The sequence below is a fragment of the Eriocheir sinensis genome, chromosome 67, assembly GCF_024679095.1.
Source record: "Eriocheir sinensis breed Jianghai 21 chromosome 67, ASM2467909v1, whole genome shotgun sequence".
Classification (NCBI taxonomy): Eukaryota; Metazoa; Arthropoda; class Malacostraca; order Decapoda; family Varunidae; genus Eriocheir; species Eriocheir sinensis.
The window spans coordinates 2,677,623-2,693,655 of record NC_066575.1 but is presented as its reverse complement, the minus strand read 5'-3'; the positions used below and the strand labels follow the sequence as shown (position 1 = coordinate 2,693,655).

Below are 16,033 nucleotides of genomic sequence, written 5' to 3'. Positions count from 1 at the left end.
GTCAAAAGTTACAGGATTCGCCCTAGCTCTTAAGCGTACCGTATATGGGTCAAAATGTCCCTGGCCAGCGGTGCCTTGGACTGGAAGTTTATTTAGTTCGGTTAGGCCGAAGTGACGAAGTCTCGACTTTGCTTCCAACTCTCAGGCCTCCACCTCAGTGGCATTATTCTGTTGCCTGCCCATCCACCGAGGCGGACACTGAAACACCTCTTCATGGCAAGCAGCACCAACTGTCTCGCTGATCTGGATGTTTTTCATTTTCACTTTTTTACTTTTGGGTTCTCGTTTTTCACTCGGGCCGCGGCATGCTTCAGAAAGACTCATCTCGGGCCCTCATTTCCGAAACGTTGACCCCCCCACCCCGCCCCCTTGCTATAAGTGATAAGAAATACTGAAAATTTGATAAGATATTAGATAAAAGTAAATGCCATATAAAAGACAAATGATAATCAAGAAATAACAATGATCAGGACACATGAGCAGAAGAGAGCAACAGACGGACAAAGAGTGACAGACTGGAAAATGGCCGACGTGAAAAGGTCGAGGCTGCGATTTTTTTATTATTTCTTGCTAAATTGTATTATTTCCCGTCTTTTAAGTTTCCTTGTTTGTTTATATTAGTTTTGGTTTAGCATAAGCATTTATCTTCCTTTGCCTGCTCGGAGCATTTCTTCGTCTGATTATAAAAAGAAAATGACAAACCGTTCTCCTGCGATCATCTGTTTTAACATTTGGTATATCTAAAAAAAAAAAAATAATCGTGAAATTGCATTGAACTGGATGTGACCTCCGTCTGTATGCTCTCAAATTCCTGTGATCATTTTTCCTTCTCGTGATATATCACAAGTTGTACTTAATCACTTCTCTGCAGTGTTCAAAAATTCACCTTTTGAAAAGAAACGTTTGCCTCAATAAATGTTTACATACATAATACCATTCTAATATACTGCTGGTCAAGAGTTATTTATTGATCTGTCTGAATGGCTCTCTTATCACCAGCAAACAGCTAAATTATCATCTACTTGCGACGTCTTTCCCTTGTTGGATGTATCATTTTCTTCCGTAATGACAAGAACTGAAGGAATGGCGCGAGGTGCTTTATCTTGTAAATCGCCGAGGAAATAGTTGTTGCCTTAAAAATAGGCGCGATTCCACCGAGGCAACATTTTGGCAACATGTGGCATGCTACATTGTCGAATAAACCAAGTGCGTTTCCACCAGTTCAACAGAAGGCAACATGTAGCATGCAACAGTGTGGCATGCGACAGGTGGCAACATGTTGCCGTGTTGCCTGCCGCATGCGACAAGTTTTAGCTTGTTGCCTAGTGTTGAGCGCCTTCCTACCAGTCACGGGAAACAAACCTTGTTGAAAACAACAAAATTAATTGTCCCCTAGTGAAAAACGTGGAATGTATAGAAAACTACAGGAAGCATGTACTGTCCTGTGGGATATGCGCTTAAAAGACTACAAGAATAACCAAGCACAGTCCTTGAAATAGTCGTCTCAGAAATCCTGAAGAGGTGCACGAGAGATGTAGGTAAAGCTTTTTCCAGTAGCTGGGAAACGCAATGTCACCAAAAGTCTGATTTTAGGTGGTACGGCTTCCCGGTGATTTGTGTCACTCTTCCTAATCCTGGGACTCACTTTGTCGAGAAGGTAACTGAAATCTTCCACACTCATCCGTGAAAAGTTTTTGAAAAGTGATTGGTCATCGGACAGTAATTTTTCAATAAAATCATTTTGAGCAGTGTTACTGCCCATAAAAAGTTCTCTTCCACCATCGTTTTTTTTTTTTTTTTTTTTTTTTGCGAGCATTACACAGCACTACTATAGATATGAAGCAGCAGTTGCCGTCTGCTGAGACATCGTGTTGACAACTGGCTTAGTTTTTGTTGAGTTGATGGAAAAGGTTTTGTTGCATTCAACATTCAACACAGCATGTAGCATGCAACAAGCATCAACGGTGTTGCCTTGTTGCAGGCAACATGTCTCCTTGTTGAAAGCCGCATTTAATATTCTTGTTGAAAGCCAGTCATGTCGCATGCTACATGTTGGCCATGGTGCCTCGGTGGAACACACACACACAGACACACACACACACACACACACACACAACGGCTGTATACACAAATCGATCGCATCCGAATCAAAACGTTTGGAACAATAAACGTTTGTAACGATGAACCTTTCAGTTAATCAAGGTGACGGACTGTGTGTGTGTGTGTGTGTGTGTGTGTGTGTGTGTGTGTGTGTGTGTGTGTGTGTGTGTGTGTGTGTGTGTGTGTGTGTGTGTGTGTGTGTGTGTGTCAATGTGTGTGTGTGTGTGTGTGTGTGTGTGTGTGTGTGTGTCAATGTGTGTGTGTGTGTGTGTGTGTGTGTGTGTGTGTGTGTGTGTGTGTCAATGTGTGTGTGTGTGTGTGTGTGTGTGTGTGTGTGTGTGTGTGTGTGTGTGTGTGTGTGTGTGTGTGTGTGTGTGTGTGTGTGTGTGTGTGTGTGTGTGTGTGTGTGTGTGTGTGTGTGTGTGTGTGTGTGTGTGTGTGTGTGTGTGTGTGTGTGTGTGTGTGTGTGTGTGTGTGTGTGTGTGTGTGTGTGTGTGTGTGTGTGTGTGTGTGTGTGTGTGTGTGTGTGTGTGTGTGTGTGTGTGTGTGTGTGTGTGTGTGTGTGTGTGTGTGTGTGTGTGTGTGTGTGTGTGTGTGTGTGTGTGTGTGTGTGTGTGTGTGTGTGTGTGTGTGTGTGTGTGTGTGTGTGTGTGTGTGTGTGTGTGTGTGTGTGTGTGTGTGTGTGTGTGTGTGTGTGTGTGTGTGTGTGTGTGTGTGTGTGTGTGTGTGTGTGTGTGTGTGTGTGTGTGTGTGTGTGTGTGTTCCCCAACCCCCTCAAAGTTACCATCCCCTTTCTCCACTAAGGTCCTTGCAGCGTCTCTCCGTACTTTTACAATTCAAAGGTTAACTTTGAAATACACATCATCAGATTGAAATGAAACTCTACACCGTATTCAAGAAGACCGTCAAACAGGCCGTCCTGAAGGCCACTCTCATGGGCGCCGTGCTGGGCCTTGGTGCCCTGCTCGGCGGCGCGGCGTGGAAGGCCGCGACCACCGCCTCGCGGGTGTGCGAGGCGGTGCAGGCGTGGGAGGACAAGGGCCTCCACGCCACCAACGTGTGGCGGGCGCGGGAGGTGCTGGCCCGCCAAGGGTGGCTCGGCCCCCTGCGCCCCAGTCCCCCTCTGGACCCCCTGGAGGCCTGCGGGCTGGTGCCGGGCGAGGCGTCGGCCTGCTGGTGGCGGCTGCTGCTGCAGCCCCGCCAGGCAGGGCGGCTCCTTGCCTGCCTGGAGGAGCGGGTGGTCGAGGCCGAGGCCGACCACGAGGCTTTCGGGGCCCGCCTGTGCTGGGGCGTCATCCTGGCGCTGGTGGTGCCTCTGGGCCTCATGGCCGCGCGTCGCCTCGTCCGCCGCTCAGTGAAGGGGGTTAATGGGCATCAGGGAAGCCCAAGCGAGGACTGTTTTGTGGACGCCCCTGAAGCCGATGCCAGCGAGGCAGTGGTGGAAGACTGGGCAACCCCGGCAGCCGATGTGGATGTAACGGAGGAAACTTGGACAACAGCGACAGCAGTTGTGGAAGAGTTGATGGTGAAGAAGGAGGAGAGCAGCGCCACGCCACCAGACGATGAGTCTGTGACTGTAGAGTCAACTACACCTACAGTCTTATCATCCGCTGTAGAGGACTGTATGGCGTCTGAGGTGGTGAAAGATCCTGAGAATATGAATGTGTTGGCCACTGCAGAGACTGTGGAGTGTGAGGAGGTGGAGGAAGGCGGTGGCACAGTGTACACAGAGGTGGAAAGTACAGATGACGATGCCGATAACAAGGCCGCCGATAAAACAGAGGAAGCGGCCGAAGTGTCGTCAGTTCCAGACGACTTTGTGCAGAACAAAGTGGTGAGCGAGGACCCCGAGGGTCTCGCGGGCCAGGAGACGCTGAGCTGCACGCTGGCGGCGGAGGCGGCGCCCTCCGAGGGGAAGGAAGAGAAGAAAAAGAAAAGGAGGAGGAAGCGCAAGAACCTTGGCCCCGCCGATGTGCTGAAGGCATCTGGTGACGCACAAGTCAAAGACGATCACAAGACGGATGCCAAGACTGAGGTCAAGGAGGAGAAGGCGCCAAAGGCTGAAGCCAAGGGAAAGGCGGTGCCAAAGCCTGAGGCCAAGAAGAAGGCGGCGCCAAAGGATGAAGCCAAGGGAAAGGCGGTGCCAAAGCCTGAGGCCAAGAAGAAGGAGGCACCAAAGCCTGAGGTCAAGAAGAAGGAGGCGCCAAAGGATGAAGCCAAGGGAAAGGCGGTGCCAAAGCCTGAGGTCAAGAAGAAGGCGGCGCCAAAGGATGAAGCCAAGGGAAAGGCGGTGCCAAAGCCTGAGGCCAAGAAGAAGGCGGTGCCAAAGCCTGAGGCCAAGAAGAAGGAGGCGCCAAAGGATGAAGCCAAGGGAAAGGCGGTGCCAAAGCCTGAGGCCAAGAAGAAGGCGGTGCCAAAGCCTGAGGCCAAGAAGAAGGCGGTGCCAAAGCCTGAGGCCAAGAAGAAGGCGGTGCCAAAGCCTGAGGTCAAGAAGAAGGCGGTGCCAAAGCCTGAGGCCAAGAAGAAGGCGGTGCCAAAGCCTGAGGTCACGGAAAAGGCCAAATCTGTGGTGAAGAATGTTACGGAGAAAGACACCAGGAAGAAAAAGAAGCCCGCCCCGGCCCAGCCCAAGGCAGCCCCGCCCAGCCCGCCCCTCCACAGCGTGCGGCAGTCCTGGCAGGAGGACGTGGTGACGGTGCGGCTGCCGGTGCCGCCGGCCAGACGCAGGCACGTCATCGGCCCGCGCGGGGACACGGTCCGGCAGCTGCGGCGGGACTACCCCGGCGTGCACGTGGCGGTGCCGCTGCCGAAGGACGCCGACGCCCACGTAACCTTCAGGGGCCCCAAGAGCCAGGCGGTCGCCGCATCGCAGGAAGTCGCCGCGCGCCTCCAGGAAATCGAGGCTCAGCTACGCGAGGCTGCACGGCTCCGCCAGCAGGCCGTGGCCACGGCGGTGCTGGACGTGGCGCCCAACAGGCGGCGCCTCGTGGTGGGCCCCGGGGGCGAGGAGCTCCTGAAGCTGCAGCAGCAGCACCCCGGCGTGAGGGTGTCCGTGCCGCCCGCCATCGACACGGAGTCCCGCAGCATCACCATCACGGGGCCGCCCGCCGAGGTGCGCGCCGTCCAGGCCAAGATCAAGAACCGCCTGGCAGCGATCGAGCGGCAGCGGCAGCTCCTGAGGGCCCGCAGGCGGCGGCGACACCAAGGTGCGGCTTCGGCGTCAGGGGCTTCCCCGGCCAAGGGTTGCTAAGGTGTTGACGCCAGTGTCGCGTGTTACAGCTGCGTCAGTGCCCACACAGTGTTGTGGCGACAAGCGGGGAATGTTTCGGGGTTTTCACAGGGATTACTTACTTAACTGTTTCTTACTTAATATCTGATCATTCAGTAACGTCTTAATCTTATTGGTATTCTCATCATATCTTTACTTTTAATAACGACACTAACATCTACTTAACGACTTCTTTCCTCATGGATCTGAACTATTCCTCTTATACTGCAATACACTAACTATACCAGCAGCAGGAGTCTCGGAAATAAGGTGGATTCACTGAGGAGAAAAGCGTGTGTATCAGAATAGTATATTATAGTGATCACAGACACATGGTGAAATTTGGATGTTTCATAGACTGAAGAGGAGAGAGAGAGAGAGAGAGAGAGAGAGAGAGAGAGCAAAGAGTGATGGAGAGATTAATGCATATCCGGCCCGTGAAGGCCTGGCGTCCGGCTGGCCACCCTGCTAGGCATTAACATTGCACTCCGGCCCACGAAACCCCAGGAAAAAAATAGATACATTCAAGAAGAGGTTAGATAAAGCCATGGATGGTGAGGTAGGGTGGGGTTGAGTGTACAGGAACTGCCTTGTATAGGCCAACCGGCCTCTTGCAGACTCCTTACGTTCTTATGTTTACCTCCTCATCTCACTCTGCGAGAGTTGCCAGGTCTGTCCTTTTAATTAAAAACAGTCTGTCCTTTTTGAGATCTGGTTGTCCTGTTAAACTCAATACAAGGTTGAAACTGTCGTGTCGTGTGGCCATGCTGTCCCGTGTGTGCGACCTGCAGCAGGAGATGCCACTTTGCTCCGTCAGAAGAATCTTCCCCACGCTGATCACTTTGACCCGCAGTGGCTCGCTTGCCTGTGCCTACCAACGGACAAGATCTAAATAATTTATATCATACCGTCACCTAACCTAGTCAGTCATCGGAAACTGGCGTCGAGCAGCGAGCCACCTGGCAACTCCTCCTTGTGTTCGCGTTACAGTGTGGCACAAACAAGAATATTTTAGCTGGGGTGTTTCTGTCTCTGTTGTTGCACACTGGCACGAAGCACCAACGACTCCGATTCCTGCCTCTGAGCATCGGTGAAGTTGTTGTATGATATATATGAATTGGCCCCTAGTGAAAAACGTGGAATGTATAGAAAACTACAGGAAGCATACTGTCCTGTGGGATATGCGCTGAAAAGACTACAAGAATAACCAAGCACAGTCCTTGAAATAGTCGTCTCAGAAATCCTGAAGAGGTACACGAGAGACATAGGTAAAGCTTTTTCCAGTAGCTGGGAAACGCAGTCACCAAAAGTCTGATTTTAGGTGGTACGGCTTCCCGGTGATTTGTGTCACTCTTCCTAATCCTGGGACTCACTTTGTCGAGAAGGTAACTGAAATCTTCCACACTCATCCGTGAAAAGTTTTGAAAAGTGATTGGTCATCGGACAGTAATTTTTCAATAAATCATTTTGAGCAATGTTACTGCCCATAAAAAGTTCTCTTCCACCATCGTTTTTTTTTTTTTTTTTTGCGAGCATTACACAGCACTACTATAGATATGAAGCAGCAGTAGCCGTCTGCTGAGACATCGTGTTGACAACTGGCTTAGTTTTTGTTGAGTTGGTGGAAAAGGTTTTGTTGCATTCAACATTCAACACAGCATGTAGCATGCAACAAGCATCAACGGTGTTGCCTTGTTGCAGGCAACATGTCTCCTTGTTGAAAGCCGCATTCAATATTCTTGTTGAAAGCCAGTCATGTCGCATGCTACATGTTGGCCATGGTGCCTCGGTGGAACACACACACACACACACACACACACACACACACAACGGCTGTATACACAAATCGATCGCATCCGAATCAAAACGTTTGGAACAATAAACGTTTGTAACGATGAACCTTTCGGTTAATCAAGGTGACGGACTGTGTGTGTGTGTGTGTGTGTGTGTGTGTGTGTGTGTGTGTGTGTGTGTGTGTGTGTGTGTGTGTGTGTGTGTGTGTGTGTGTGTGTGTGTGTGTGTGTGTGTGTGTGTGTGTGTGTGTGTGTGTGTGTGTGTGTGTGTGTGTGTGTGTGTGTGTGTGTGTGTGTGTGTGTGTGTGTGTGTGTGTGTGTGTGTGTGTGTGTGTGTGTGTGTGTGTGTGTGTGTGTGTGTGTGTGTGTGTGTGTGTGTGTGTGTGTGTGTGTGTGTGTGTGTGTGTGTGTGTGTGTGTGTGTGTGTGTGTGTGTGTGTGTGTGTGTGTGTGTGTGTGTGTGTGTGTGTGTGTGTGTGTGTGTGTGTGTGTGTGTGTGTGTGTGTGTGTGTGTGTGTGTGTGTGTGTGTGTGTGTGTGTGTGTGTGTGTGTGTGTGTGTGTGTGTGTGTGTGTGTGTGTGTGTGTGTGTGTGTGTGTGTGTGTGTGTGTGTGTGTGTGTGTGTGTGTGTGTGTGTGTGTGTGTGTGTGTGTGTGTGTGTGTGTGTGTGTGTGGGTGTGTGTGTGTGTGTGTGTGTGTGTGTGTGTGTGTGTGTGTGTGTGTGTGTGTGTGTGTGTGTGTGTGTGTGTGTGTGTGTGTGTGTGTGTGTGTGTGTGTGTGTGTGTGTGTGCGCGCGCGCATATGTGTGTGTGCGTGTGTGTGTGTGTGTGTGTGTGTGTGTGTTCCCCAACCCTCTCAAAGTTACCATCCCCTTTCTCCGCTAAGGTCCTTGCAGCGTCTTTCCGTACTTTTACAATTCAAAGGTTACCTTTGAAATACACATCTTCAGATTGAAATGGAACTCTACACCGTATTCAAGAAGACCGTCAAACAGGCCGTCCTGAAGGCCACTCTCATGGGCGCCGTGCTGGGCCTTGGTGCCCTGCTCGGCGGCGCGGCGTGGAAGGCCGCGACCACCGCCTCGCGGGTGTGCGAGGCGGTGCAGGCGTGGGAGGACAAGGGCCTCCACGCCACCAACGTGTGGCGGGCGCGGGAGGTGCTGGCCCGCCAAGGGTGGCTCGGCCCCCTGCGCCCCAGTCCCCCTCTGGACCCCCTGGAGGCCTGCGGGCTGGTGCCGGGCGAGGCGTCGGCCTGCTGGTGGCGGCTGCTGCTGCAGCCCCGCCAGGCAGGGCGGCTCCTTGCCTGCCTGGAGGAGCGGGTGGTCGAGGCCGAACACGACCACGAGGCTTTCGGGGCCCGCCTGTGCTGGGGCGTCATCCTGGCGCTGGTGGTGCCTCTGGGCCTAGTGGCCGCGCGTCGCCTCGTCCGCCGCTCAGTGAAGGGGGTTAATGGGCATCAGGGAAGCCCAAGCGAGGACTGTTTTGTGGACGCCCCTGAAGCCGATGCCAGCGAGGCAGTGGTGGAAGATTGGGCAACCCCGGCAGCCGATGTGGATGTAACGGAGGAAACTTGGACAACAGCGACAGCAGTTGTGGAAGAGTTGATGGTGAAGAAGGAGGAGAGCAGCGCCACGCCACCAGACGATGAGTCTGTGACTGTAGAGTCAACTACACCTACAGTCTTATCATCCGCTGTAGAGGACTGTGTGGCGTTTGAGGTGGTGAAAGATCCTGAGAATATGAATGTGTTGGCCACTGCAGAGACAGTGGAGTGTGAGGAGGTGGAGGAAGAAGGCGGTGGCACAGTGTACACAGAGGTGGAAAGTACAGATGACGATGCCGATAACAAGGCCGCCGATAAAACAGAGGAAGCGGCCGAAGTGTCGTCAGTTCCAGACGACTTTGTGCAGAACAAAGTGGTGAGCGAGGACCCCGAGGGTCTCGCGGGCCAGGAGACGCTGAGCTGCACGCTGGCGGCGGAGGCGGCGCCCTCCGAGGGGAAGGAAGAGAAGAAAAAGAAAAGGAAAAGGAAGCGCAAGAACCTTGGCCCCGCCGATGTGCTGAAGGCATCTGGTGACGCACAAGTCAAAGACGATCACAAGACGGATGCCAAGACTGAGGTCAAGGAGGAGAAGGCGCCAAAGGCTGAAGCCAAGGGAAAGGCTGTGCCAAAGCCTGAGGTCAAGAAGAAGGAGGCGCCAAAGGATGAAGCCAGGGGAAAGGCGGTGCCAAAGCCTGAGGTCAAGAAGAAGGCGATGCCAAAGCCTGAGGTCATGGAAAAGGCGGTGCCAAAGCCTGAGGTCAAGAAGAAGGCGGTGCCAAAGCCTGAGGTCAAGAAGAAGGCGGTGCCAAAGCCTGAGGTCAAGAAGAAGGAGGCGCCAAAGGATGAAGCCAAGGGAAAGGCGGTGCCAAAGCCTGAGGTCATGGAAAAGGCGGTGCCAAAGCCTGAGGTCATGGAAAAGGCGGTGCCAAAGCCTGAGGTCAAGAAGAAGGCGATGCCAAAGCCTGAGGTCATGGAAAAGGCGGTGCCAAAGCCTGAGGTCAAGAAGAAGGCGGTGCCAAAGCCTGAGGTCATGGAAAAGGCGGTGCCAAAGCCTGAGGTCATGGAAAAGGCCAAATCTGTGGTGAAGAATGTTACGGAGAAAGTCACCAGGAGGAAAAAGAACCCCGCCCCGGCCCAGCCCAAGGCAGCCCCGCCCAGCCCGCCCCTCCACAGCGTGCGGCAGTCCTGGCAGGAGGACGTGGTGACGGTGCGGCTGCCGGTGCCGCCGGCCAGACGCAGGCACGTCATCGGCCCGCGCGGGGACACGGTCCGGCAGCTGCGGCGGGACTACCCCGGCGTGCACGTGGCGGTGCCGCTGCCGAAGGACGCCGACGCCCACGTAACCTTCAGGGGACCCAAGAGCCAGGCGGTCGCCGCATCGCAGGAAGTCGCCGCGCGCCTCCAGGAAATCGAGGCTCAGCTACGCGAGGCTGCACGGCTCCGCCAGCAGGCCGTGGCCACGGCGGTGCTGGACGTGGCGCCCAACAGGCGGCGCCTCGTGGTGGGGCCCGGGGGCGAGGAGCTCCTGAAGCTGCAGCAGCAGCACCCCGGCGTGAGGGTGTCCGTGCCGCCCGCCATCGACATGGAGTCCCGCAGCGTCACCATCACGGGGCCGCCCGCCGAGGTGCGCGCCGTCCAGGCCAAGATCAAGAACCGCCTGGCAGCGATCGAGCGGCAGCGACAGCTCCTGAGGGCCCGCAGGCGGCGGCGACACCAAGGAGCGGCTTCGGCGTCAGGGGCTTCCCCGGCCAAGGGTTGCTAAGGTGTTGACGCCAGTGTCGCGTGTTGCCGCTGCGTCAGTGCCCACACAGTGTTGTGGCGACAAGCGGGGAATGTTTCGGGGTTTTCACAGGGATTACTTACTTAACTGTTTCTTACTTAATATCTGATCATTCAGTAACGTCTTAATCTTATTGGTATTCTCATCATATCTTTACTTTTAATAACGACACTAACATCTACTTAACGACTTCTTTCCTCATGGATCTGAACTATTCCTCTTATACTGCAATACACTAACTATACCAGCAGCAGGAGTCTCGGAAATAAGGTGGATTCACTGAGGAGAAAAGCGTGTGTATCAGAATAGTATATTATAGTGATCACAGACACATGGTGAAATTTGGATGTTTCATAGACTGAAGAGGAGAGGAGTAATGGAAGAGAGAGAGAGAGAGAGAAAGCAAAGAGTGATGGAGAGATTAATGCATATCCGGCCCGTGAAGGCCTGGCGTCCGGCTGGCCACCCTGCTAGGCATTAACATTGCACTCCGGCCCACGAAACCCCAGGAAAAAAATAGATACATTCAAGAAGAGGTTAGATAAAGCCATGGATGGTGAGGTAGGGTTTGAGATCTGGTTGTCCTGTTAAACTCAATACAGAAGGCTGAAACTGTCGTGTCGTGTGGCCATGCTGTCCCGTGTGTGCGACCTGCAGCAGGAGATGCCACTTTGCTCCGTCAGAAGAACCTTCCCCACGCTGATCACTTTGACCCGCAGTGGCTCGCTTGCCTGTGCCTACCAACGGACAAGATCTAAATAATTTATATCATACCGTCACCTAACCTAGTGATGGTGACGACTGATGGCAATGGTGAATGATGGTGGTGATGTTGATTAATGGTTGTGATGCTTATGTTGGTAAAGAAAGGCTAACTGGTGAACATTGGACGTGATGATACTGATGGTGATGATGATGATGATGATAATGTTGGTGATGGTATTGTGATGAATGGTCGAAAGTTCTATCGATGGTGAATATCAATAGTGTCGATGAAGGATGATTGCCATTAATAGTGAAGAGATAGTGAAAGTGGACAGACCAGTGAAAGGGGATGTATTATGGATATCAGCTGATTCACTAACAGCGCCCATCTCCCCCAGTGACGGCCAGACCCACCACGCCACACCACCATCACCACCATCACCTCCACCACGCTACACCACAAACCATCACCACCACCACGCCACACCACACCACCATCACCTTCACCACGCTACACCACAAACCATCACCACCATCACCTCCACCACGTCACACCATCACACCACATCACCACAGCACAACACTACTTCCTCACCATCATCACCACCACTACACCACACCATAACCACGCCACACCACCATCACCAGCACCACATCACATTTCATCACCACCACCACACTAAACCATACCATACCACCACGCCATCACACCACACCACATCACTACCACCACACTAAACCATACCACAGCACACCACACTACACCACACCACCATCACAACATCACTGCATCACCACCACTACTTTAAACCATACCATACCACCATCACCATCACCACCACACCATACCACATCTTCCTCACCATCACTACCAACATCAGAACATCACACCACAATATCAAACCATATCTTCCCAGCCATCATCACCACCATTGCTAAATCATTCCACACCAACTCCATACCACCACGACATCACCAATACTCCCACACCACCATCACCACCACCACCACCTCCTCCACTTCGTCCTCCACATACCTCGGCGTCATTATTGTTATCATTGCGTCATCGTACTCTGCCGTCACTGTCACACGCAAAGTAAAAAAAAGAAAACTATCTGTTCCTTCATCTATGTTTCTACTCCTCCCTCTTCCACCACCACCACCACCACCACCTCCTTCACTACCTCCCCCCTCCCCCTTATCGTGACAATGCCAACCAGGTGACAACACGACGTAGTGCATACCTGCCCTTTAATGATGATGATGATGATGATGGTGATGATGGTGATGATGATGATTCCCGGTGGCCTTGAATTAAAGACCCTATCAGTGGAAGTGTGTGTATGTGTGGGGGGGGGAGGTAACCAGCCTGCATGAGAGCGAGTGAAGAAGTGAAGGAATGAAGGGATGAAGAAGGGAGGGAAAGGAGTAATATAAGTGGATAGATGGAGGGATAGACAGCGAGGGAGTGAATGAAGGAGTGAATAAGGGAGTAAACAGATGGATGGAAAAATAGATAAATAGATAAGCAGATGAATAAAGAATAGGATATAAAGCAGAGTGAAGGAGTAGGTGAATGATGAATGAGTGAATGAATGAAGGATTGGAATAGATGAATAAACAGAATATAAGGCGAGGGAGTGAGAGAGTAAGGGAAGGAGTAGGTGAATAACGGATGAATGAATGAAGGGACAGAGTAGATAGATAGACAGACAGATGAATAAGGAGATGAATGAAACACAGAGAAACGTTACCAGTCACCGCGTTATTAATAAACCTAAATATATCCTGAGTCACGTGACCAGCGGTGTGATGACCCTCGTGTGATGACTGCCGTACGTGGTGATCTTGTAGAGGCATGTGGCAGGTTAATGAGCGACGCCTATACCTGGATTTGGCTTACCTGTGTGGAGTGTGTTATCGATAGGTGTTCAGAGGTCATTAAGAGGCTGTGTTATTGGATCAAGTGTATTATGTATTGTTCGGGGTTTGTTGTTACGTAAGTGTTATAGATGTTTTTTTTGTCGTTGTTTTGCTTTTCTTTTAATTTTTTTTCGTTGTTTTTTTTTCGTTGTTGTTGTTGTTGTTGTTGTTGATTTTGTTATCTTCTTCGGTATCGTTTCCATTAGTCATTTTTTTCCTCGTCACTGCCAACCTCCTCTTCTCCTCCTACTATTACTACTCCTCTTCCTCCTCCTCCTCCTTCCCCTTCTCCTCCTCCTCTTCCTCCTTTCTTCTTCATCATCATCATCGTTCCTGCTACACACAAAGCTTTGCCACGCATCGTCCCTGCCTGTCCCTCGCGTGTCAGCAGCGCCCCTTCAGGCAGTACAGTGCAGGGAACCGTCGCGTCAGCCGCTGCCCGTTTTTGTGGGTTTCGCTGGCCTGGGGCGGGGCAGTCAACCTCTGTGGGAATTCTGCTCTGACGGGGGACACGGACAAATGGTGGGCGTGGCTGGGCTGGGAAGGCTTTTATCTAATATGCAGGCTCGTAGCGCCGGGGGGCTGTCTCGAGGGCACGGCAATCGGCCCCTTTCGTTGGTGGCGCTGGCTGATATTTTTATGATGACATTGATTTGGGTTTTAAGCGTTTTGTTACCGCGGCCAGGGTGAAAATAATAGGATGTTTGCCGTCTGTGAGGCCCGAGAGAAGACGGGGTATCAAGACATCGCTCAACCCGAAATTGACCTCATCTTTACTTCCTTTTATAAGAGCAGTGATTAATGGACTTTTTTGCTCTCATTTATTTTTGGCCTTGAGCTGTTTCCTTCCCTGTAAAAAAAAAAGTTGTAAAAGGTGATGTTGTTAATAGCTACTTCTACTACCATTACTCCTCTTCTTCTTCCTCCTCTTTCTCCTCCTCCTCACTATCTACTCCTCCTCCTACTATTACGCCTCTTTTTCCTCCTCCTCTTTCTCCTCCTCACTAGCTACTCCTCCTCCTACGATTACTCCTCTTCTTCTTCCTCCTCTTTCTCCTCCTCCTCACTATCTACTCCTCCTCCTACTATTACGCCTCTTCTTCCTCCTCTTTTTCCTCCTCACTAGCTACTCCTCCTCTTCTTCCTCCTCCTCTTTCTCCTCCTCCTCACTATCTACTCCTCCTCCTACTATTACGCCTCTTTTTCCTCCTCCCCTTTCTCCTCCTCCTACGATTACTCCTCTTCTTCCTCCTCCTCTTTCTCCTCCCCCCGGAAAAAAATACTAACAACATTTTTTCTCATTAGTTTGCCTGTTTAATTTTTGACGGCGCTAACAATGCCCGGGAAAACTGCTTATCAGACGTCGCTGTTGTTTTCAAAGGAGCGTGTGTAGAAAAATAAATAGTGCGTTTATCTAGTAATTTTTTCATTTATTTATATATTTTGTCTGTCAGTTAGTTAGCTAGTTGATTAGTTAGTTAGTTAGATAGATAGATAGAAAGTTAGTTGATTTTTAGGTTGCTGGTTAGTTTATTAGTTAGCTAGTTTGTGTACATGTTTGTTTGTTTTTGTTTGTTTGTCAGTTGATCAGTCAGTCAGTCAATCAGTCAGTCAGTCAGTCAGTCAGTCAATCAGTCAGTCAGTCATTCAGTCGGTCGGTCGGTCAGTCAGTCAGTCAGTCAGTCAGTCAGTTCGTAAGCAAGTAATATGGTTGGTACGTGGATTAGTTAGTTAGTCTATTTGTTTTCTTTATTACCATTTTGGGTCTTAATATAATGATGAGACTCTTATAATTATGTCAATCCTCTACTCTATTTAGGAGCAGTAAGTAGCGGGATTTTTTTTTTTTCATATTGTTTTCGTTTTTTTTACGCCCTTGCACTGTCTCCTCTGCTGTAAAAAAAAAAGGGGGCCAATGCGACGGAGATGAGCACCGAGGCCACGCGCAGCCATAGCGTAGGCCCCCAACTTTACCTATGTCCTCTTAACAGTATTTAATCACCAGTCCATTCGCCATCTTGACTAATCACACCCGCCACACTGGGCACGACGGCTGGGTGAGACACGACGGGCTGGCATCGTCATGGGCGCGGGAGGAGGGCGATAAGCGGGCGAGTGTTGGTGGCCGCGGAGATGAGGGCGATAGGAAGGCTAATGTCGGGCCTTGTCAGCAACGCCGCGTGGCCGGGAATAACTCAGCGTCACAAACCTACTCGTGTTCTGAGGCTTTCGGGTCTCACAACACATTTCCAAAGGTCACAACACATTTCCAAAGGTCACAACACATTTCCAAAGGTCACAACACATTTCCAAAGGTCACAACACATTTCCAAAGGCCACAAACATATTTCCAAAGGCCACAAACATATTTCCAAAGTTCACAACACATTTCCAAAGGCCACAAACATATTTCCAAAGGACACAACACATTTCCAAAGGCCACAAACATATTTCAACACATTTCAAAGAAACATATTTCCAAAGGTCACAACACATTTCCAAAGGTCACAACACATTTCCAAAGGTCACAACACATTTCCAAAGGCCACAAACATATTTCCAAAGGTCACAACACATTTCCAAAGGCCACAAACATATTTCCAAAGGTCACAACACATTTCCAAAGGCCACAAACATATTTCCAAAGGTCACAACACATTTCCAAAGGTCACAACACATTTCCAAAGGCCACAACACATTTCCAAAGGTCACAAACATATTTCCAAAGGTCACAACACATTTCCAAAGGCCACAAACATATTTCCAAAGGTCACAACACATTTCCAAAGGTCACAACACATTTCCAAAGGCCACAACACATTTCCAAAGGTCACAACACATTTCCAAAGGCCACAAACATATTTCCAAAGGTCACAACACATTTCCAAAGGCCACAACACATTTCCAAAGGCCACAAACATATT

The 16,033-nt window shown here is 50.7% G+C and overlaps 1 protein-coding gene across 35 annotated transcripts; it reads left to right on the top strand.

The window, feature by feature from the left end:
- Positions 1-2,718: 2,718 nt before the first annotated feature.
- LOC126987928 (titin-like) lies at positions 2,719-10,590 on the top strand. 35 transcript variants are annotated; one of them, XM_050845556.1, is made up of 5 exons: positions 2,719-3,736; positions 8,877-9,488; positions 9,609-9,638; positions 9,669-9,728; positions 9,759-10,590. In XM_050845556.1, the coding sequence occupies exons 1-5, from the start codon at positions 2,975-2,977 to the stop codon at positions 10,461-10,463; spliced, it is 2,169 nt and encodes a 722-aa protein (XP_050701513.1). In that variant the 5' UTR covers positions 2,719-2,974; the 3' UTR covers positions 10,464-10,590. The 35 variants fall into 35 exon arrangements, with proteins under 35 accessions (XP_050701513.1, XP_050701511.1, XP_050701508.1 ...); XM_050845554.1 differs by having other exon boundaries at positions 9,579-9,638; positions 9,699-9,728; XM_050845551.1 differs by having other exon boundaries at positions 8,877-9,518; positions 9,579-9,638; positions 9,699-9,728.
- The last annotated feature ends 5,443 nt before the right edge of the window (positions 10,591-16,033 follow it).